We start from the raw sequence: 20395 nt of genomic DNA on the forward strand, positions 1-20395 counted from the left end.
TTTAAAACTAATATATGAATTACTATGGCAGCAGTCGTTTTCTATGTGTATATACAATTATAAATATTCATCTTTTTGGCAGTTTGGTAAAAAAAAAACATTTCATTCTGTATAATTAGATATTACCATTATATATACAAATATGATTGATTGTTGTCAGTAATAATTATGTATAATGAGTATACATTATACAGATGTTACTGACAATAATCCCATTGGTTTCCCATTCGTTCCACAATTTACATCTTCAATTCTATTTATATGACTCATAGTATCCTGAAATGATTTTTTGGATAGCAATAATTCTTTTGCTTCTTCATCAACAGCTTCACAGTTCATTATCTCACGGCACTGCCGTGATGATTTTATTTGTTGTTGTTGATGATGTTGCATTGATTGATGACGTAATTTTCTTTGACGTGCATGCTCAATATGTCGCTTGCGTTCATCTTTGCTCCAATATCGACCCAACTAAAATAATATTCATATTTATATGATTATTTTATTCTATGATTAAAATTGAATAAATAATTCTAAAAGAAATTTTCTTATACTCACTTTTATTTCTGAAACAGTATCATCCTCTGTAGTTTGACCAGCTCGTTCTTCAGAAATTTCCAGAGTTCGATTTCCAAGTAAACGATTACGCACCGTTCTTCTAGCAATATATCTAGTTCCATCAGGTCGTCTTTTAACTTTCCATTCTGTACGAGGATCACAGTTATCTTCAGGCATATTTAGCACCGTAGAAGTAGTTCTCACTTGTTGACTCCCAATAAAATGATATTGAGTCAAATTAGGAGCTCTGAATTTTTCTTTCGATTTAGAATTTTTTTTTGCTTCTTTATTAGTTACATTTTTCTTATTAATTGCTTGAGTAAAAATCTGTTTCTGTATATTCATTGTGCGTTCAAGATTGTCCGCATTAGTATACATTACATTAGAATTATTAATACAACTGGTTGGATAATCACGATTTTCTAACTGGCAGTTTTGATTTGATAGCTGGTGATGATAATGATGATGATGGTAATACTGATGAGGATAATGATACTGGTATCCATAGCGATGATGATGATAATGATGAGCACCTGATAATTTTTTATCTTCTTGAATGGCTATTTGATGAATATTTGTTTGAGTACAAAGTGAAGAATGTGTGGAGCAAGTAACTCCTTCAAAAGGTTTTGTTTTACAAGTTGTTTGTGAAGATGTAATATTTTCGGGAGGACACAACACTAATGTGCTTCCTCGATAATCACGATCACTTTTATGAAGCTCCAATACTAATGGATTACTTTTGCAGGATTCACCAGTATTATAAGCACTCGAGCTATCTTTTTCCTCAATAGAACTACTACTCTTTGATGATTTATTACGATTTACATGTTGACTAGTAGATTCAGACATACGATTAGCATTGATAAATATTTGACTCTCATAGGGTGAAGAATAAATAGGTTCATTATCACTTTCAGGGATTGTTTCATAAATATGTTCAGTATCACTGGCTGCTTCAATAACTAGAGATGTGGCTGTTGATTGCGTAGTCACTGGTGTCATTGATAATTTATTGCGAAGTGTTAATTCTTCCATTTTTTTCGTGGACTCGTTAACATTAAGTGAATTAGATTTCCAATCAGAAAAATGACCTGATTGTAATTTGGTAGCATCTTTGTTTGAATTATGTGAATTTTGAGATGAACATGTTGATGAAGATGTCATCGAGTTTACTGATGTATTGACCGAAATTACAGTGTTATGAGATGGTACTGGGGGTGGAGTTAAATCTTGATGGATCCATAAATTTGGATCACTTGGGTCTGGAAGACTTTCGTTGTCCTGAGATTCAATTTGCTTCTGCTGACGACGCATTAATAATTCAATCATTGTATTTTGGTAAGCTGGACCATTACTAGGAGATGTAGGAGATGAATTCTAAATAAAATATCGAAGAAAACATTTGATTATATTAATATTAAAAGATAATCAATTATAATTGATGTCAATTAATCTAAATAACATTGGTGGCATCATAAATTTAATTGAATAAAATTAATAATGATACCTGAGATAAACATCGACTCACGAGAATAGTAACTTTATTTTTGGTTTGCATAAAAATTTTTTCCGTCTGCTCTTTGTTTTCGATATCTTGTCCATTGACCTATTGACATAGTTATTGTTATCTTCGATCGAAAAACCTTAACTACAATAGTACTTACTCGTAAAATTTGATCACCCTCTCGTAAACGTCCATCTCGTGCTGCTAAACTTTCAGGAGCTATTTCTGAAATATAGATCTCCGCTGCTTCAGAATTTTCTCGATCCGGTGCGTAATTATAAGACACTGTAAGCCCTAATTTTTCCATACTTGTACTTTTACATAGAGTGACTTCCTACAATTTAATTATTGTTACATTATTTTTGTTATTATTTAAACTTCGGAGTATTATTTATTTAGTACTAGCAGTCCCGTAATAAAAACTCATCTGCCAATAAAGATTTTAAATCCCATTGAAAATTAAAACTACTAGCTGGTTACCTCAAGAATAACATCATTTCCTAGTTTATAGTTTTCTATTTGCCGTCCATCATTTGGATTTGATAATATTTCATTAAGTTTGATTAATTCTCCATCATCAACATCGTCATCATCATCATCTTCATCCTCTTCATCATCATATTCAACTCCATCTTCATAAACATAATAATTATCAAAATATTCATCATTCACAAATCCACCTAAATCCGTTTGAACAGCCGTTGATACAAGAGTTACAGTCTTTGTTGGTGTTATTTGCTCTTGAGTTGGAGTTTTTGTAGACACTGTTAATGCATCATTTTTACATTGAGGTACTTTCATTCGAAGAACTTGAATGGTTATGGGTTCATGAGCTGACTTGAAAAGACGTACGGTATCCTCATGACTAGAATTCGTTACATCTCGACCATTGACCTATAAACAATTTAAAGAATTTTTAAACAATGACATTCAAAGATAAGATTATTCTAATTAAAAATCAAATAAAAACAACTATAATAATTTATTTTACTTACTTTTAAAATAACAAAATCCATCTCGATTTAAAAGACGTTCTACAGAACACACTAAATTTAGCAATTGTAATTAAAAAATAAATGCAAAAAAGTATTAAAAGTTATATTTATGGCGTTTTTTATTCGAAACTGTTTGTTCTTCGAAAAAAAATGATGAATGTTGATAGAATCATTTCTGTTGCAATAAATTTTAAATTTTTGTTGCAATATTATTATAATATATTTAATTTACCTATATTATTTGTCAATTGATTAAGGTAACTACTTAATAATTGACGATCACAAATTTTCACTAGACTAAATAATAACTTTATTCTTATATTACATGTGAGAAAAATTGGGCAATATTCTACAAAACTGCAGTGAATGTAGGGAAAAGAGTCAGCAGGAGAGGGTGGAAAAATGCACAGCTGAAACGTCTAGTGTGTAATTTGATAGTGTGTGAGATACAAAGAATACACTTTACCTACGTAGAAGCACAACTCCAAAATTTCAGAGTACACAAAGTATTTAGTACATAAGTCGATTATGTGGGGCGCTACGATCTACCCTTGTAAATGGATTGCGATCCGTCTAAACTCTTCCACGTAGTAGTTTTCTAACCACTTCTGACATAATTGTCAATCATCCTCATTTAGATTTCATAAAAGTTATTTACAAGTTTAAAAGATGGTTGTATTAGTAAAAAATTCAGACATTGATGACAATGAGAGTGAAAATGATGGAGCAAATCCTAAAGAAGCTCGAGTATATTCATTAGAAAGTATCCTTTCGTTATCAATACCTATTTGACTTGAATACATTTACCATATCGATGACTGTGGACAATATTTTTAATTGTATTTCAGATTTTCCATGTCATTTAACTTGAGTATTAATTTTTTATTAATTCTTATCGAATATTGATCCTTAATATAAATTTAGTTCAAAAAATCATCAAAGCAGCTCAGTGGCAACATGGTCTTCGACATGGTGACTATCAACGATACAGAGGCTATTGTTCTCGTCGTTTACGACGGCTTAGAAAAGTTCTTAAAGTTCCACAGGGTGATAGAAGACATTTCAAAAGAAAAGACATAACACCGACAATGGTAAACGATGATAAGTTCCTTCAGATTCCATTAATGATGGCTGAACGTGCTTGGAGTTATGCTTCTCAATTAAAAATGGAATCTAATACAGAGCCTAGAAAGAAATTTCATTTAATTTCTAGACTCAGAAAAGCTGCTGTTTACTCTTTACAGTTACAAGAGTTGATTGAGGTAAATTAAAAGTAATTGAAGTTTTTGATTAATGAAATATTAATGTTAAATTTATGAACTTACAGAGTATTAATAGTGACGCTCGAACAAAATTAGAAGCTCAAGCCTATGTTGCCTGGATGCAGGGAAGTTTACAACTTGAACTCCAATTATGGAAAGAAGCCATGACAAATTTGAAAAAGGCACAAGTAGTATATGGAGAACTTGCTTTAGCAGTTTCACCTCTTGAACAAATGATTTATAAAAGTAGAGCTGAAGAATTAGCTCCAAGCATTAGATATTGTGCTTACAATGTTGGAGATTCATCAGCTATTGATGATTTAATGCAAATGCGAGGTCAATTAAGCAGTGAATTATTAATGAATTTGGATACTCTAATAGTTCAAACAAGGGAAACACAAACAAATGTTGAAGAGATTAACTGGCGTGGTAAATCTTGCGGTGTTGCACCAGCTAGAGTTACTGGTCTTTTGTTAGCAGATTATCAATTAACATTGACATTAGAAAAAACTCCAACTCTTCAAGCTAAAATTGGCCTTCTTGAAGCTCATTTGATTGATTGTAAAGACGCAATATCTGTAGTACGAGAGCTTTACAAGAATGAATTAAAAAATAAAGATGACAAGTCATCAGCTCATCATTTAATTGCATATTTGCAGTATATCAGGCTTTCTCGAACGTTGGAAAGAAATTTGATACTTATACAAAAAATTGGTGAAGAATCAGTTAAAGTTAAACCGCAAAATTATGTGAAACTTTATGAAGCAGTTATACATAATTTACTGCAAATGTTAAAATTACTTGATGATGAAGAGTTTCAACGAGAACATGAGGCTAAAATAAAAGGATACAGTGCCTTCAGATGTTATTATATGGCTCAATCAACAGAAAATCTTCAGATGTGGCGTGAGGCTTTAGCTTTATATGATAGAGCTCTTGAACACGCACGGAATGCTTTGTCAAAAAATTCATCTTATTTACCAGAAGAACTAAAAACAGCATTAAATAAATTAGAGCGTTCAATAGAAGGAGCTCAGTGTGCTGTTCATGCTCAAAGTGTTCTTCAGGAAGAGCAAAAAAATGAATCTGCTGCCATTAAACAAACTAAAAGCAAGAAACCACTTTATGATAGACTTCATGAATATCGCGAAGATTCTTCGCTTCTTTCCAAGCAACCAAACGTTTTTACTCTTCCTCCTCCTATGAAAAGTATTCCCTGCAAACCACTGTTCTTTGACTTGGCATCAAACATGATTGAATTCCCAGATCTATCAGATAAACTTGGAGATCAAGGTAAAAAAGGACAAGCTGGACTCACTGGATTCGTCAAAGGACTTTGGGAATGGGGTTATAAGTAAAACTTATGTTCTAAAAATTATTAAAAATTGATTTGTAATCATTCAATGAATAAAGAAAATTATATTCAATGGAATTCATAGTAATTCATGTTTTTTTTATTGAAATATCAAACATTTTATAAACTTTAAGATCTTTATCTGAGTATGTTAAAATTCAATGCGCAATTTACATTGAATTTATGATGAATAATGTATAAAAGAAGTCAATAAAATATTTCAAGTGTCGCCTATCGATTGTAAAACTTAAAAGTACTTTTAAATTGACACTTTTTCTTACAATAGTAAATGTTATGATTTATCTCTTAAATTAAAACAGAAACAAATTTATTTACATAATGATGATTTACTTTATATCCAATCTATATTGCTAAAAACTTGCATGCTATCTAATATGAAAAATGAATTTAAGTTAAAAAATGATCTGGACGGGTTTTAAATTATTTATTTTCAGCAGTTATCCATGGATGGGATAAAATACCATCCCAAGGTAATCGAAGCTCTGATTTGACAACTAATAACTGAAGAAGAAATTATAATTAAAAAATTTTGAACCAAAAACTGATTAAATAATTTTAAAACATACCTTAGAAATTAAATCTCGAGCTGCTTCACTAATGTAAGAAGGGAATGTATAACGAGCCTTGATAATTTTGTTGTATGTTTCATCGTAAGTTTTAGCAATAAACGGAGGTTTCCCCGTAAGACATTCATAACAAAGTACTCCAGTTCCCCACAAGTCAACAGAATGATCATGGGGTTTTCCAAGAACCATTTCTGGAGGTAAATAATCTAATGTTCCACACAAAGTCTCTCTTCTTGATGAAGGAGCATGAACTGACCAACCAAAATCGGCTATTTTAAGCTCCCCATTTTTTCCCAACAATAAGTTTTCTGGTTTTATATCTCGATGAATGACTTTCTTACTATGACAATATTTTAATGCACTAGCTAATTGTTTAATGTATCCAGCAGTTCTGAAATAAAATTTATATTATTATTTATATAAGTCACAAGAATAAACAATGTTTGATCAGTCACCTTGGTTCGTCAAATCGTCCATTGGGTTCTTTTTTCAAAGCTTTGTATAATTCTCCTCCAGGTGCGTACTCCAAAATGAGATAAACCCTCTTAACGTCATGAAAATAGCCATACATTCGTAAAATATTGGGATGTCTGTAAAATTAGAAAATATAATTACAATAAAATATATATATTGATTATAAATAAAAAGAATACTCAAAATTACCTCAGATGTGTTTGAATTTCAATTTCTCTACGGACTTGATGCTCGACATTGCCTTCTTCAATTTGACTTTTAAAAAGAACTTTCATAGCAATGATAAACTTTGAACGTTTTTCCCTTGCTAAATAAACATTTCCGAATTTTCCTTTACCAAGTGGATTTCCAATCTCAAAATCAGTTAAAACCCACTTTTTCTTCTGATCAGAGCCCTTTTCACTATCTTGATCATATTTATCTCCATTTTTGGTAACTATTTCATCTTTCTCTATTGATTTAATTTCTTGATTTCGATCAACTATTTGTTGTGGTTCATAATCATCCTTTTTTTCTTCTTTTTTCTCTTCTTTCTTCTCTTCTTTAGAACCATAATTTTTATGAAGATAATTCATCACTTTTTTTTGTAAGCTGTCTGAATTTTTGTTGACAGTATTGTGATTTTCTTTTTCATTTGTGCTTGAAGAACCATTTCCATTATTAATCGTTAATTTTTTAAGATTTTTACTTCTAAATGGAAAATCCATATTCCTATCAAATTCTATTTGTTATAAAAACAAGTTTTATAAATAAAAATTTTATATCTTCACGAATTATAAACTGTTGTAAGGATTTCCAGTTTAGACACTTCTCATTGAAATTATATTACAAAAAATAGTTATTCAGACTCTGTTACTATAAAATATGAAAACAAAACATATTTTAATTGAATTAATTAATTAAATTGAATTGTTAACAATTTTATCAACTTACTTGCCAGATAAGTTTATTGTGCTCCTGTGTCTTACAATTTAAATAATGTAACGGCCGTTTTATCAGGCTTGTTTTGTATAAAATAACTTGGAAAGAAAAGATGTTAGAAAATTTTGGTGTAAAAAGCTCCTCTATCGGTCATTATTGAAACAATAAAAATGAACTTGTGGCCCTCTATAATTGTAAAATTACAATTACATTTTGAGGAGTTCCCATATGGCAGGGGTATTTTTGTGTATTTTTGTACACTCGAGTGTATATGGCACAAAAATACTCCTGCCATTCCCATCTGTCAGTCTTTTAGGAAAGGACTGACAACCACTGAGGAGTCATTGGCGTCCACGTTTTCAAGCAATATAATTTTTTAAATTCTTCGTTTACAAAAAATATAATTTAATATTTATACTAACTAAAATACTAAAAAAATTAATTAAATACAATCATTCATATCAACGGCTAATTTAAAACATTGTAAACAAAATAAAGAGGTAAGTTTTTTATTTTGAATACAAAGTTGAGAATCTTGAGAATAACCCCTATTTGTTGTTTAAAATCACTTGACGGTAACATAGTCGTCGGCAAAATAAAACAGTTAATTCTGTTGAATTAAACCGTTGGTGGTTTTGCAGCCGTTAGATCTGTTCATAACCTGATTGAATAGCGTCCTTCTTTGGACTCTTTTTAATAGAAATATTCGCGAAACTTATCAATATTTGAATGGCCAAAGCACTACAGATATTATGCTAATATTTGGTAAGCAAAAAATACATTATAATGATTGCGCAAAAATGTTTTTTCCTAAATACTATTGAATAACAACCAACCATTTGCTTAGTTATCTCCGTAGCATTTAAATTTTATTACTTCAATAATGACAAATACTTTTTTGTCATTTTATTTTGTCTAATTTTGTTAAATAGGTTATTAACAAAGTGGTAATAATACTGCTAACATTTTTACTATGAACTAAAGTTAATTATGAGTTTCAAATAACTTATTTTTTTACAATAAAATTTTCGAGAATATTTATGTGAATTCTATTTTGAGTTGATAATGTAATTTATAATGATATAAATGTTCATATAATATTATTTGATTTCAGAAAATATTTGATTTTAAATATTAAATAGTGCAAAAATGGATCCAGCTACAGTGATAGCACTTTGTAAGGAAAATATACAACCATTGCGTCATGGAAGGAATGCCACTCAATTGGGAACAGCATTAAGAGCTCAAGAAGATGTCGAAGCTCAGCAATTGCTAATGCAAGAAAAGCAGTAAGCAAAATATTTATATAAACTGTTTTGAGCATTTTCTTCAACTGATGTAATAATTGAATTTTTTTCAACAGAATGTATGAGGATGCAATAAAAAATTACGAAGGTGATGATCCATTGGAAAATTGGTATGAATATATATTATGGGTTGAACAAAGTTACCCCAAAAATGGACACGAATCTCATATCGGGAAATTATTACAACAATGTTTGACTACTTTCGAAAAAGAAACCAAATATTATCAAGACCGTAGATATATTAGATTATGGATAAACTATATCAGTATGCAAAAAAATCCACTAGAAGTTTATCAAATGCTGTACAATGCTGGTATAGGAACAATGGTTGCTGATATGTATCGAGCATGGGCTTTTGAATTAGAACAAGTCGATGACTATAAAAAAGCTGACGAAGTCTATATGCTAGGAATAACTGCTAGAGCAGAGCCACGTGATGAGTTAATTTATGCTCGAGAAAACTTTCAATTAGCAGTCGGTCGAAAGACATTAGGATGTCCTGATGACAGAAGTGAAATAGCTCTATCAGAACAGAGACAAGCATTCAGTTCTTTACGAGCAATAAAAGCTGGAAAACGAGTAACAAATATGAGAACAGGACATCGTGTAAAAGATTATTTTCCCGGTGTCATATCGCAATCTGTTCCACAAATACAAGGACAATTTAAAGACAGTAAGTCTAATACAAAGATACAAATTTATGAAGATGAAGCTGCGCAAATTGAGCTACGGGGCGCAAGCATATTAGATCATATTGCTATTGAAGATACACACAAAGAAAATACATTAAAACCCGGCCAGTGGAGTAATGCATCCAAAAAACATCATCAATTAATTCCAACATCGGTACGACCGGCATTCAAAATTCATGAAGATGGAATAGATGACAATTTCGACTTCGAAAGATTACGCTTATTTCCAAATCATACACCATTCTTTGATGGAAGTAAATATCCAGAACATATGGCGGTGCCAGTATTTGTACCCGATGCACCATCAGCAGTTATTACAAAACCTCGTTATCCCAAAGATTTAGTTTATGCAAACAATATTGACAAGAGTATGGAAGAAATTAGAGCTGAGAGATATTTAAATGAAATAAGAAATTGTGAAAATAATGTTAGAATAGATGGAACGCAATTATCATTAGGAATTAACCAATGTCTTGCTACTGGACATGATCCAAAAAATCAGAGTCATGAAGTAATGCAAAGTAGATTAGAAAAAAGAAAGCTAGAAGAAGAAGAGTTACGAAAACAGTGTGAATTAGAAGAACAGAGAAGAAAAGAAGAAGAATCTCGTGAATTGGAAAGACAACGTAACGAACAATTAGCACTTGAGAGAAAACGTTTAGAGGCTGAGTTAGAAAGACAAAGACAAGCAACAGAGCTAAAAAGACAACACGAAGCTGAATTAGAGAGACAGCGAATTGAAGCTGAAAGAATAGAAGCAGAACGTATTGAGAGTCAAAGAATGGAAGCTGAATTAAGTCGGCAAAGTAAATTACAATCTTCAAATTATATGCAGCATTCGTCTAATAGTGGAATTGAGTCTGGGGTTGAACAATTATTAGGTCAAAGTCTTACTGTTAATACCAAGGAAGCCATGTCTGTGATTCAAGATCTGTGGAATTCACCTTCTAGTACTAATTCACCTTTAATGAGTAGTCCAATGGTGCATAGAATGGACTCACGCTCAAAGCTAAACTTTGACATCCATATCGACAGTTCTATGACTCAACAACATGCTATATCTGACTCACGACATCACATTAATTTTAACATTCAGCAATCGTATCATGATCAAGAAAATCATCAACATTTCAATACTCCATATAATACTCTTCAAGAGCACCATCAATCGTTTCAGAATCATGGTATTCCTGATCCATATCATTATCAAGTTCAACAGCAGGTTCAGCCACCGCTTCAACACACTCCTCAACTACAAGCTCATACTCCTCAACTGCAAACTCACCATCCTCACCAATCACCTCACATTCAAACTCACATGGAGCAATCGCATAACATGATGCATCACCAATCTCATCTTCATCAACAACACCCTCAAATGCATCAGTCCTATCATCAACCTCATATACCTCAATCTCCATTGCCTTCAACTCATTCACAACCACCACATCTTTCTCACCATTCTCAATCACTTCACAATGCATCCCATCTTCATCCTTCACCGCATGCTCAATTACAACATCATCATGTATCACCACATATCCAACACCATCAACAACAACATCACATTTACAATAATAACATGCATTCTAACAATGTTGGATATCATCAACAATATCCAATGATGCCTCCACTTCAACCAGAACCACAAAAACAACTTCACTTTGCTGCTCCTTATGTTGATCATCAAGCTGAAAACAAAGCTTATAGAAAGTCAGAGTTACCTTTCATCAAATCACCAGGGATGAATCGTCGAGATTTAAAGTTTCTTGAAAGTACTGATAATAAAGAAAATGCTGCAGCTCTTGGATTCAATACTGTTATAGAAGAAAAACAAGTAGTGGGAAATAATTTGTATGTAGATGAAAGTCTTGGAATATCTCCTTTGCCTGGAGTAAACGATACTTGTTTGACAGAAGGATTCAGGGAGCCATTATTAAGCTCTACACCAATGACAAATCAGTTTAGACCAACTTACAGAACTAAAGAAATTTTATATCAACAATCTCAAGCACAATTTCCACCACCACCTCCACCATTACCACAGGAACAACAACCTGTACCAAATGGTGAATCTGACGATAAATTAAGTACTATTTTGGAATCTACAAGAGAATATACTTCTAGTTCTGGAAGCAGTGCCAATACTCGAACAACACAATTTGGATTTACAATAATACGTGAGGATGAGCCACTAAAGGACCAATCTATCAGTCAAGATCTGAAAAATGATATAAATGACACAAAAATGCAAACAAAACATCAAGCTATTCACGCTCAAAGTCCTCGAACAATGCAACGTAATGTTGATTTAATAACATCGGAGATAAAGAATAATTGTGATCTTCGAATACCTTTTAATTTAGATGTCGAACCTTTAAAAGAAAATAACAATATATCAATTGAATGCCAGTATAGTGAGCCAATGGAAGAAACAGAAGAGGAAGAATTTAAATTACCCAGCGGTGATATCAATCCGTTTGACAAAGAGATTATTTCTGGTCTTTTACGAAAACTTAAATTTCCACGGCCTCATCATTCAGATGGATATACAAGAATTAATAAGAATTTAAATAAATTCGTGCCTTCTAGTGTGATTTCCCTAGGAACTGATACATACGAGTTAGACAAGTGCCTTGGCAAAGGAACTTATGGAACAGTTATGAAAGCTTTTGATCCACAAACTAGACAAACAGTAGCGCTTAAAACTCAAAAACCCGCTTGGGTTTGGGAATTCTATATAGCTAGAGAAATAAAAGCTCGCTTAACAAATCCACATATGCTTCGTGGATTTATGGATGTTTCTAAAGTTTATGTTGCTAATAATGGCAGTGTACTAGTCTCGGAATATTCCAAATATGGAACATTATTAGCTGTGACTAATCAAGTAAAAATTGCCACAGGCAAACCACTTAGTGAACCACTTGCAATATTTTTCACTATTGAGATGCTTCAAATTGTCGAGTACCTTCACAAATGCCAAATTATTCATGGAGATATCAAGCCTGATAATTTTTTGTTAATGCATCTGTAAGTATTCATAATATGTAAATTCTGTTTTTTTTTATTATTCTTAAATAAATGGTCAATATCTGTAATGATTTTCGTTAAAGAAACTTATAAGAATAATTCTAATATTTTTTTAGTTTTTGATTTAATAATTATTTTTAATTTTCTAGGCCAACTGAAGATGTGAGACCAACAATCCAATTAATAGACTTTGGTTGTAGTATTGATATGACCTTATTCCCAGAAGGAACTAAATTTACTCAAAGAATAACTACAGAAGATTTTACATGTATTGAAATGCAGACAGGTCGTCCATGGACCTACCAAACTGATTTATATTGTGTAGCTGCTTCAGCTCATTGTCTTCTTTTTGGGATATATATGAGAGCTGTTATGTCTGGTAACCGTTGGTTCATTAACTCAAAAATGCCGAGGTAAATTATAGCATTGCAATTAGAGTAACTGTAATAGTACCTGCATAATAATTATTATTATGATTGCTAAATATAGAAATTTTGATTCTTTAGGTACGTACAAAAAGATACTTGGGAGACTTTATTTACAAAGTTACTAAATATCGAATCATGCGAAGTGATGCCAGATCTAGTTGAGCTTCGTAAAATGATGGAGGAAGCTTTAGCTAAAATACCAAGCGTTGAGATGAAGCTTAGAGCTTTGTCAAATGTTTTAAATAATCGATAACACTAATAACTGTTTGTAAGAACAAAAATCAGACTGTGTATGTACCTAACAACGCATTATTGTATGTTATATTAAATTATTATCGTGCTATTTATTATTATGATAAAAAATGGGAGAAAAATTAACTAACTATAATCTATAGTACTAGAAAGTGTTTACAATATCTGTAAATACTGCCTAGAAATCATTTATACAAATTCTTTTTGAGATTTAAAGTCTCGATCAACCATTGATATGATGTACTGATGAAAAGATATATATATATATATTGCTTCTCAGTCAATTTAGAAAAAATAATTTAATTTTTATTTTTTGTATTTTTCAGTATTCAGGCAATTTTTGATCAATTAATTTTGTATTTAAACGCGAGTAATTTAACTTGAGAGCTCAGTAAAATTCAGTTGCCAAAAATTCCATTAATTTCTTTAATTCCAATATATCATAACTAATTTAATCATAAAGCCGATAAACAACAAATAAGAATATTAAATGGAAAAGTAAAAAATTTTGATGTTTAACTGTTAGATTTTATATAAATAAAATAAGAAAACCTATAATACCCGCGATATTTAAATAATACAATAGATGGTATACACAAAAAATAATATAAGGTTTATGTAATTGTAAATGTGACAAATTGTTGCATTAGTTAAAAATATATGAGAATATGCCTTACTTTACTTTAACGGTGCAACAAAAAAGTTATATCTGTTAATTGAAAAGGAAAAAGCTGGCTTTACCTAAAATAATGTGAAAATAAAATTAAATCAATCAAAATTGTACAATTGGAGTTATTAATTATAAATCTTTATTTTTTTTTTCTTTTCATTTTATAAAAAATTTTTTTACACCATAAAATATGAGTCATTTAAAATACATTTCATAAAATATGTTTTGTTTATTATTATTTTTTTTTTAATAAAGCCATTGGTTTTATGATAAGTTGCACTGTTGCGCCAGTGAGTACATTGACTTCTCATGATGTTAAGTATAATTTTTAAGAAGCAATGTATTATTAAAATACGAAAAACTTAGAGATATAAATATTTACATCAATAAATGAAGAGATTAAAAATATTCCTTTAATATTATACTTAGTTAAAACTGAGAATTAATTTTAATTAATGATTATCTTACGCAAGTTTTTAATTGTTGCAAAAGACTTAACATTATAAAAGAAGAGTATGTTTACAGAGTTGATTATTAATTTAATTATTATAATATTCGTTGTATAATATGGATTAAAAGGAAAGATAAATTTAATCTACAGCACTTAAATTCATCATTTTACAAATTTGGCAAGACTTTTGCAACAGCCTTATAAAAATATAATATCCAGAATATTTATATTTATAATGTAACATTTTTAAATAGATTGATAAGTTCAAGTTTTACCGTAAAATTTTCGATTCAATAAGTATAATAACAGATTAACATTAACTTTTGCTTTTCCAAAAAGATTCATTATGGCAGCGCCTTCAAATTGCATTTCGAGTAATTTTTGTATATCAATTTCGATTTTCTCAATCTCAACTCCCATAAACTTTCCTTTTATCGTAAACAACCCATAATGTTCTCTTGGTGTTATTTCAAATGTGACGTTCTTGAACTGTGAATTAGGTAGACCATCAATTTCTTTCAAAATACCTTTTTCAAAAAGTTTGGCAGCTGAATATTGAAGAGTTTTCTTTGATTTCAATTTAGTTTGATTATTTTTCTGAGAAATTTTAGCTGCACGAAGTGTACCTTTTCCTGTATGAAGATTTTCAAGGCATCGTTTAATATATTCATTATAATATTCCACTTGTTCAGCATAATACTTTGTTTTCTCTTGAAGACGCTGTCTAGTAGCTCTTAACATCTGTAGTTCTTTATTTCTAATCATGCGATATTTTCCTTTGTTACAAAGATCTTTAGCTACAGCAGTAACAAGACTTTGATATCCATCTTCATGAGTAACCCAACCACCACGTTCTAGTTTCAATAAATATGATCGTAATTGAAATTTGCAGTCATCTAATGATGAGGTGCTTCTGTATATGAGACTTGCTGTATTTACTGGTACATTTCTAGCTCCATAACGTTTTTCTTGAACAGGTGAAGCAACTGCATCAAGAGCACTTACTAGGGTATCTCCTTTTAAAAATTGTATAACACACACCAACAATTCTTTTGTTTTGATAAACAACCTTTGTAAACTCTGATCTTCACTTCCAGGCACTTCGAATTTATTACTAAGCACGAGACAAATCTCAGTCTTACCCATACGAGCTAATGTCGTATCACAAACTGGCTCTGTAATACCCATTAAACCAGCAATTGTTGGTGGAGACTGTAAATTATCCAAAAGTTCGTGAAGTGAATCTTTAGTATCAGGTGCTATTTCATATCGATATTCAAGCAGTAATGAATGAGTATCACAGATTTCTTGAAGAGAAATAGAAATTTCTGGTTTGTGAATTAAAGTAGCTTCTGTATATTCACCAATATTGAAATGATCATCTAATTCTTCTATTTGACAGCAAGATCGGAAAAAATTTTTAAATTTCTCATGACACTCAATAATAAATGGATTCAGACAAACAAGATGTGGCGCTTCATCTCCAAAACCTTTCTTTGAGGCAGCAAATTGTAAAATTTTAGCAATACTTGCTAAGTTTCTTCTTTGGTCGTTCGAAAGTGATCTGTCAATTGGTAAAGTGACAATATCGAAAGCATCAGGGGCAACAATTGCTGCATTAATAAAGTGATAATAAATTAAATTACCAACAACTTTTAAAATATCTTTTTCTGCTGAATTAGGAAATTTTTCAGCAAGAGTATCATGAAGAACTTTTGATACATAGAGCATTCCATAAGGTATTAAATCTCTAGATTCAGTAATCCTCTGCAAGAAGTCACGAACGGTATTTCGGAGAATTTCGATTCCAATAGACAATTTTTTGCGTACTTCTTCATAATTTAAAGCTTGCTGTTGAGTTACTGAATAAGGCAAATCTAATGTCTCTCCAGTCTTCATTTCTAATTGATTTCTCCAACACTTATAAATATCTACAGGATTTGTTTCAATACATATACTCTTATCAGCTAAAACTTTTTCAATCACTGGCCCAAGAATTTGTCTTAAAGCTCGTTGCCCATTTAATTGTCTAGCATAATTCACCACCATTTTTAATACTAACGGGTTACCTGTCACAACTTCTGATGGTTTTTGGAATTTTGATCTGATTTCTTCTTGAAGAGCTTTGCCAAACAGTTTAAGTAGTAAATATTCTTCTCTCAAATTCGACCCAAAATTATATAAAGTTAAGATAACGTTTTGCAAAAATTTATTCGATTTACTTTGAGGTAATAAAAATAATAGTTTTGATAAATATACTGGATTAGTTTGTAAAGCATAAAAGAGATGTTGATATGCTTCAAGCATTTTTCGTCCCTCTTTGGTAAGTGATTTCAATCCTTTATGAATAGAAGGATCGTTAAATGAACTTTTTCGTGATCTAGTATTTTTTTCTTTCGTAAGACTCTCTAAACTTTTTCCATGAGCAATAACATCTTGTAAAGTTATTCTATTTTGTATTAATAAACCTATTTTTATATCCATACTATTTAACTGCTGTGAGAGCTTCTGATTATGTTTTATAGTTTGAACAACTTCATGTTTAAGTTGTTGTAGTTGAAGTTCTTTGTCATAATCTTCAGCATTAAAATCCAAAATAGAAGCAAAGTGTCTAACAACAGGGAAAGGCGGTTTTTCCATTCTTAAAAGAGAAACAAAAGCTTTTCTTGCTTTTCTACCTCGCCAGTGAGCTTGAATTCTTATAATTTTATGCTCATTTTGTTGATAAAAATCAAGACCTTTATTAGCTTGCTTTTTCTCCTGCAATTTGGAAATTTTTTGTTCTTGTCGCCGCATTTCTAAATAATAGCGACGTTGTAAAATACTCCTCCACCAAGCTTGAATTTTTATCACTTTGCCTTGATTTTGTTGGAAATGTGTCTTTCGATCAGACAACTTTTTTCGAAGTAAGTAACCACGTACCAATGCTTGAAAATGAATTACTGCTGATTCTTTGATTGCATCGAGTGGCAAGTTGTACTCTTTAGCAGTAACAGTTATTATAGCTTTTTCGATATCTTTTATCGTAATGAATCGACTCTTTGCTATCTTTAATGGTCGACTCCATGAGTAAATTTGTTTATCAATGTGTAAAAATGATTCAGTATTACGAGGGGTTACATAAATTACATAAGGGCACTTGTATTTTTTCGCCTTATATTGTTTCAAAGATTTTAACATATCAAAATATTTTTGAGAATGATCTTTATTTAGTTTTAAACAAGCTTGTTCAAGACATTCAGTAAATAATTTTATGTCATCAGTAGTTAATGCTTTATCTATTCTGCCTAATAGATGGCATGCATTTTGTGCGAAAGCAATTTCTTCCCCAGCTACTTTTGTTACGAAATTTACATCTTCAAGCCACAATTCAGTTCGATCTTTACTATTTTTTTCCAAACATTTCTTGAATAATTTCAAGTACAATGCTGAATCTTTTTCGCTGAGAGTAGTTGAAGAATCAACTAAATTATTCTTTAAAGCAGCCATTACAGCTAATGGATCACCGTTTAAAACTGCTTTATTTAATTCTTTCAATGCATCAATAGCTTTATCGTTATCTTGACATTGTTTATTTACCAAATCAATTACGTCTTGAATGTCAACGTATGTTAAAATTGGACAGCTTTTTTTCACTTCAGGGTCACTTCGAAGTGTTTCTAAAGCTTTGAAGTATTTGACTTTATTTCCTTCATCAAGATCTGTTACATGTGTTTCTGGATTTATTAAAGCCTCAAATACTAGATCAGGGTTTCCTGTGTCAATTGCTTTACTTACGGATGCTATTGCTGTCAATACTCGAATACTACTTAAAATATCATCATAAGATATATCACGACCAGAATCAGACTTATCTATTTTCATTTCTTCGAAATAAAGTGGAACTGAAAATTTATCAACAGCTTCACTTATACCCAATTGTGGATTCATTAGAGCATTGAAAAATAGTTCTTCTGAATTTTTCTCCAAAGCTAAATTAACTGATTTCACTGCTTCTTGAATCTTTTTATTTTTTATTGCTTTTTCGTTCACTCGATCAGTTTTTTTCTGTAATAAATGTTGCCATTGTACAAGGTTGTTGAAATTTTCATCTTTTTCAAGAAAATTTCTGATTAATGTACGGAATTCGTTTCTATATTCGTTGGCATTTTCAGCCACAATGCGTTTGAGTTGAAGAGACGGATCTGCTAGGCACTTAATGAAATTTTCGTTAGTATCATCTTCGATAGAATTTGTAAGTAATTGTAACGCATTGAAAGCATTGACATTATTGACGTGCCCTTGAATTTCTGCTGGAGTTAATAACTCATCATATGTGTCAGGTACATAACTTTCATTTAACGATCGATTACAAGCAGCTTCAGTTTTTTCATTTTTCGCTCGAAATAGAATACTATAGTAATCTTTTAAATATTGTACACGAATATTTTTTAAATTTGCTACAGGATTACAAAGGGCTTCTTTCAGTTTTTGTTTATTGGAATCTGTAAGAGCTTGATTGATGGCAATGACAGCAATATGTAGTGTTGCGGTGTCATTAGTCATACTATGTAGAAGCAAACCACCAATTTTTTGGAAAGCTGGAATCTGAATTCCATTTTTCTTCAATTCTTTACTCACTGCATCAATTTCAGCATCTAAAAAAAATCATTAATTTAATTGATTAACCATAAAAACTTTAACAGAATTAAAAATAATAATAGCTTAGCAATTTTTCCTACCAGTAAAGTTAATTTTTCCATAAAGATCTTGAATTTTTGGTGCTTTCCCTAATTTAAATAAATGTGTACTTAACGCATGGATGCAATATATTACTCGAGGCATATTTTTTTTGTCATAAATGTCAGTCGTTTCAGGTTGAAAAGTCTGCAAGTGTATGCATAATAAGTTGATCGTGCTTTGATTCAGATAAAAACAATTCTGCTGAATTTAACTGGACTTACTAATGGTAGTTGAATTGATTTTAAGCATTTTAAAAACATATTTATATTTTCAGTATGTTTAAATTGTAAACCAGCTATTTTAAATCGGCATTGATCCATGTCATATATTTTATGCCATGGACAACCCTCTGGATCCATGAAATGAGCTATTTTAGCTAAGTAGACTCCATTTCTCAAATTCTCTTCAAGTTCTGTTGTTGGAGGAAGTTTTTCTCTCAAGCATGCTTCTATCCATCTACAGAGAAAAATGATTACTGACCATTCTTATAGATTTTTGAATTAATCTGATAATCATGTAAATCAGTTACTACATTACTTTTTAGCTTCTTCCAAGTGACATAAATATTCGTAAACCAACGTTTTTTGTCGTTGTTCATCCATTTCTTCGGCTGATTTACGAACCTCAATATCTAAAAAAATATGATTCTTATTGTACTAGAGTATGAATTTTGTTTATGTTTAGATTTGATACAAAAATAAACGATATATTTATAACCTGAATCATACAATAATGCAAAAATATTTAATGATAAAAATAATTTCAAATATATCGTTAGGTTTATATAAAAGTAAATATTAATTATCACAATTTCAGTTTCTTTAAATATGATAAATTAAATTAATATCAGCTATACAAGAATAACTAAAAATATAGACACTATTTGGCCTTCATATTATTTTGATAACAGGTGCTTTTGACCAGTACTGGTTTGAATATTTTCTAATTGGATTTATGAGTTAAAATACAAGGAATTTACAAACCATTGCTCGGAATGATTGATTGAGTTTCTGCCCCCGTCATTTTTTATTGAATTATCAATAAATATCGTCAACAAACACAATAATTTCGAGAAATTTCAAACACAATCACTTAACGAACGTTACATCCTGAGAATTCAAACTTTAACGGTGGAATGGTGGTGGAAACTATATTCAATATCGAACTTTTCGAAAAACGGAGCAT

The 20395-nt window shown here is 30.8% G+C and overlaps 5 protein-coding genes across 7 annotated transcripts; 2 read left to right on the plus strand and 3 right to left on the minus strand.

Annotated features, from left to right (window-relative positions):
- Positions 1 to 10: 10 nt before the first annotated feature.
- Positions 11 to 3496, minus strand: Slip1 (SLo interacting protein 1). 2 transcript variants are annotated; one of them, XM_035083343.1, is made up of 7 exons: positions 3293 to 3496; positions 3061 to 3111; positions 2546 to 2959; positions 2226 to 2399; positions 2069 to 2167; positions 559 to 1938; positions 12 to 471 (listed from the first exon to the last, which is right to left on the minus strand). In XM_035083343.1, exons 2-7 carry the CDS (start codon positions 3079 to 3081, stop codon positions 187 to 189), a joined length of 2373 nt encoding a protein of 790 aa, XP_034939234.1. In that variant the 5' UTR covers positions 3082 to 3111; positions 3293 to 3496; the 3' UTR covers positions 12 to 186. The 2 variants fall into 2 exon arrangements, with proteins under 2 accessions (XP_034939235.1, XP_034939234.1); XM_035083344.1 differs by having other exon boundaries at positions 11 to 471; positions 2090 to 2167; positions 3061 to 3496.
- Positions 3497 to 3607: 111 nt separating this feature from the next.
- Positions 3608 to 5764, plus strand: Srp68 (signal recognition particle 68). Its single transcript, XM_035083345.1, has 3 exons — positions 3608 to 3823; positions 3985 to 4322; positions 4388 to 5764. The coding sequence occupies exons 1-3, from the start codon at positions 3730 to 3732 to the stop codon at positions 5678 to 5680; spliced, it is 1725 nt and encodes a 574-aa protein (XP_034939236.1). The 5' UTR covers positions 3608 to 3729; the 3' UTR covers positions 5681 to 5764.
- Positions 5765 to 5836: 72 nt separating this feature from the next.
- aurA (aurora A) lies at positions 5837 to 7818 on the minus strand. The gene is made up of 5 exons (XM_035083346.1): positions 7671 to 7818; positions 6927 to 7592; positions 6719 to 6853; positions 6264 to 6654; positions 5837 to 6198 (listed from the first exon to the last, which is right to left on the minus strand). The coding sequence occupies exons 2-5, from the start codon at positions 7442 to 7444 to the stop codon at positions 6118 to 6120; spliced, it is 1125 nt and encodes a 374-aa protein (XP_034939237.1). The 5' UTR covers positions 7445 to 7592; positions 7671 to 7818; the 3' UTR covers positions 5837 to 6117.
- Positions 7819 to 7973: 155 nt separating this feature from the next.
- BubR1 (Bub1-related kinase) lies at positions 7974 to 14150 on the plus strand. Of its 2 annotated transcripts, none has more exons than XM_035083493.1 (5): positions 7974 to 8158; positions 8773 to 8947; positions 9022 to 12687; positions 12837 to 13100; positions 13194 to 14150. In XM_035083493.1, the coding sequence occupies exons 2-5, from the start codon at positions 8808 to 8810 to the stop codon at positions 13366 to 13368; spliced, it is 4245 nt and encodes a 1414-aa protein (XP_034939384.1). In that variant the 5' UTR covers positions 7974 to 8158; positions 8773 to 8807; the 3' UTR covers positions 13369 to 14150. The 2 variants fall into 2 exon arrangements, with proteins under 2 accessions (XP_034939384.1, XP_034939383.1); XM_035083492.1 differs by lacking the exon at positions 7974 to 8158 and adding an exon at positions 8243 to 8423.
- Positions 14151 to 14242: 92 nt separating this feature from the next.
- On the minus strand, positions 14243 to 20393 carry LOC118066988 (ras GTPase-activating-like protein IQGAP1). The gene is made up of 5 exons (XM_035083491.1): positions 20194 to 20393; positions 19748 to 19841; positions 19432 to 19666; positions 19210 to 19354; positions 14243 to 19125 (listed from the first exon to the last, which is right to left on the minus strand). Exons 1-5 carry the CDS (start codon positions 20231 to 20233, stop codon positions 14753 to 14755), a joined length of 4887 nt encoding a protein of 1628 aa, XP_034939382.1. The 5' UTR covers positions 20234 to 20393; the 3' UTR covers positions 14243 to 14752.
- Between the last annotated feature and the right edge of the window lie 2 nt (positions 20394 to 20395).

This window comes from Chelonus insularis, unplaced genomic scaffold, assembly GCF_013357705.1.
Source record: "Chelonus insularis isolate UGA/USDA-ARS -01 unplaced genomic scaffold, ASM1335770v1 contig_358_pilon, whole genome shotgun sequence".
NCBI classification, from domain to species: Eukaryota; Metazoa; Arthropoda; class Insecta; order Hymenoptera; family Braconidae; genus Chelonus; species Chelonus insularis.

Excerpts from the sequence above, each read along its gene's own strand:
- Slip1 (XM_035083343.1), bottom strand. The coding sequence starts at position 3,081 with ATGGATTTTGTTATTTTAAAA. Across the intron at positions 1,939-2,068 it reads TGAGTCGATGTTTATCTCAG|AATTCATCTCCTACATCTCC; the intron begins GTATCATTATTA and ends TATTTTATTTAG. Across the intron at positions 472-558 it reads ATACTGTTTCAGAAATAAAA|TTGGGTCGATATTGGAGCAA; the intron begins GTGAGTATAAGA and ends ATATTATTTTAG.
- Srp68 (XM_035083345.1), top strand. The coding sequence starts at position 3,730 with ATGGTTGTATTAGTAAAAAATTCAGACATTGATGACAATGAGAGTGAA. Across the intron at positions 3,824-3,984 it reads TCGAGTATATTCATTAGAAA|TTCAAAAAATCATCAAAGCA; the intron begins GTATCCTTTCGT and ends ATATAAATTTAG. Across the intron at positions 4,323-4,387 it reads AGTTACAAGAGTTGATTGAG|AGTATTAATAGTGACGCTCG; the intron begins GTAAATTAAAAG and ends ATGAACTTACAG.
- aurA (XM_035083346.1), bottom strand. The coding sequence starts at position 7,444 with ATGGATTTTCCATTTAGAAGTAAAAATCTTAAAAAATTAACGATTAAT. Across the intron at positions 6,655-6,718 it reads GGACGATTTGACGAACCAAG|AACTGCTGGATACATTAAAC; the intron begins GTGACTGATCAA and ends ATTTTATTTCAG. Across the intron at positions 6,199-6,263 it reads CTCGAGATTTAATTTCTAAG|TTATTAGTTGTCAAATCAGA; the intron begins GTATGTTTTAAA and ends TTTCTTCTTCAG.
- BubR1 (XM_035083493.1), top strand. The coding sequence starts at position 8,808 with ATGGATCCAGCTACAGTGATAGCACTTTGTAAGGAAAATATACAACCA. Across the intron at positions 12,688-12,836 it reads AATTTTTTGTTAATGCATCT|GCCAACTGAAGATGTGAGAC; the intron begins GTAAGTATTCAT and ends TTAATTTTCTAG. Across the intron at positions 13,101-13,193 it reads ATTAACTCAAAAATGCCGAG|GTACGTACAAAAAGATACTT; the intron begins GTAAATTATAGC and ends TTGATTCTTTAG.
- LOC118066988 (XM_035083491.1), bottom strand. The coding sequence starts at position 20,233 with ATGACGGGGGCAGAAACTCAATCAATCATTCCGAGCAATG. Across the intron at positions 19,842-20,193 it reads ATCAATCATTCCGAGCAATG|ATATTGAGGTTCGTAAATCA; the intron begins GTTTGTAAATTC and ends ATATTTTTTTAG. Across the intron at positions 19,667-19,747 it reads CACTTGGAAGAAGCTAAAAA|ATGGATAGAAGCATGCTTGA; the intron begins GTAATGTAGTAA and ends TTTTCTCTGTAG.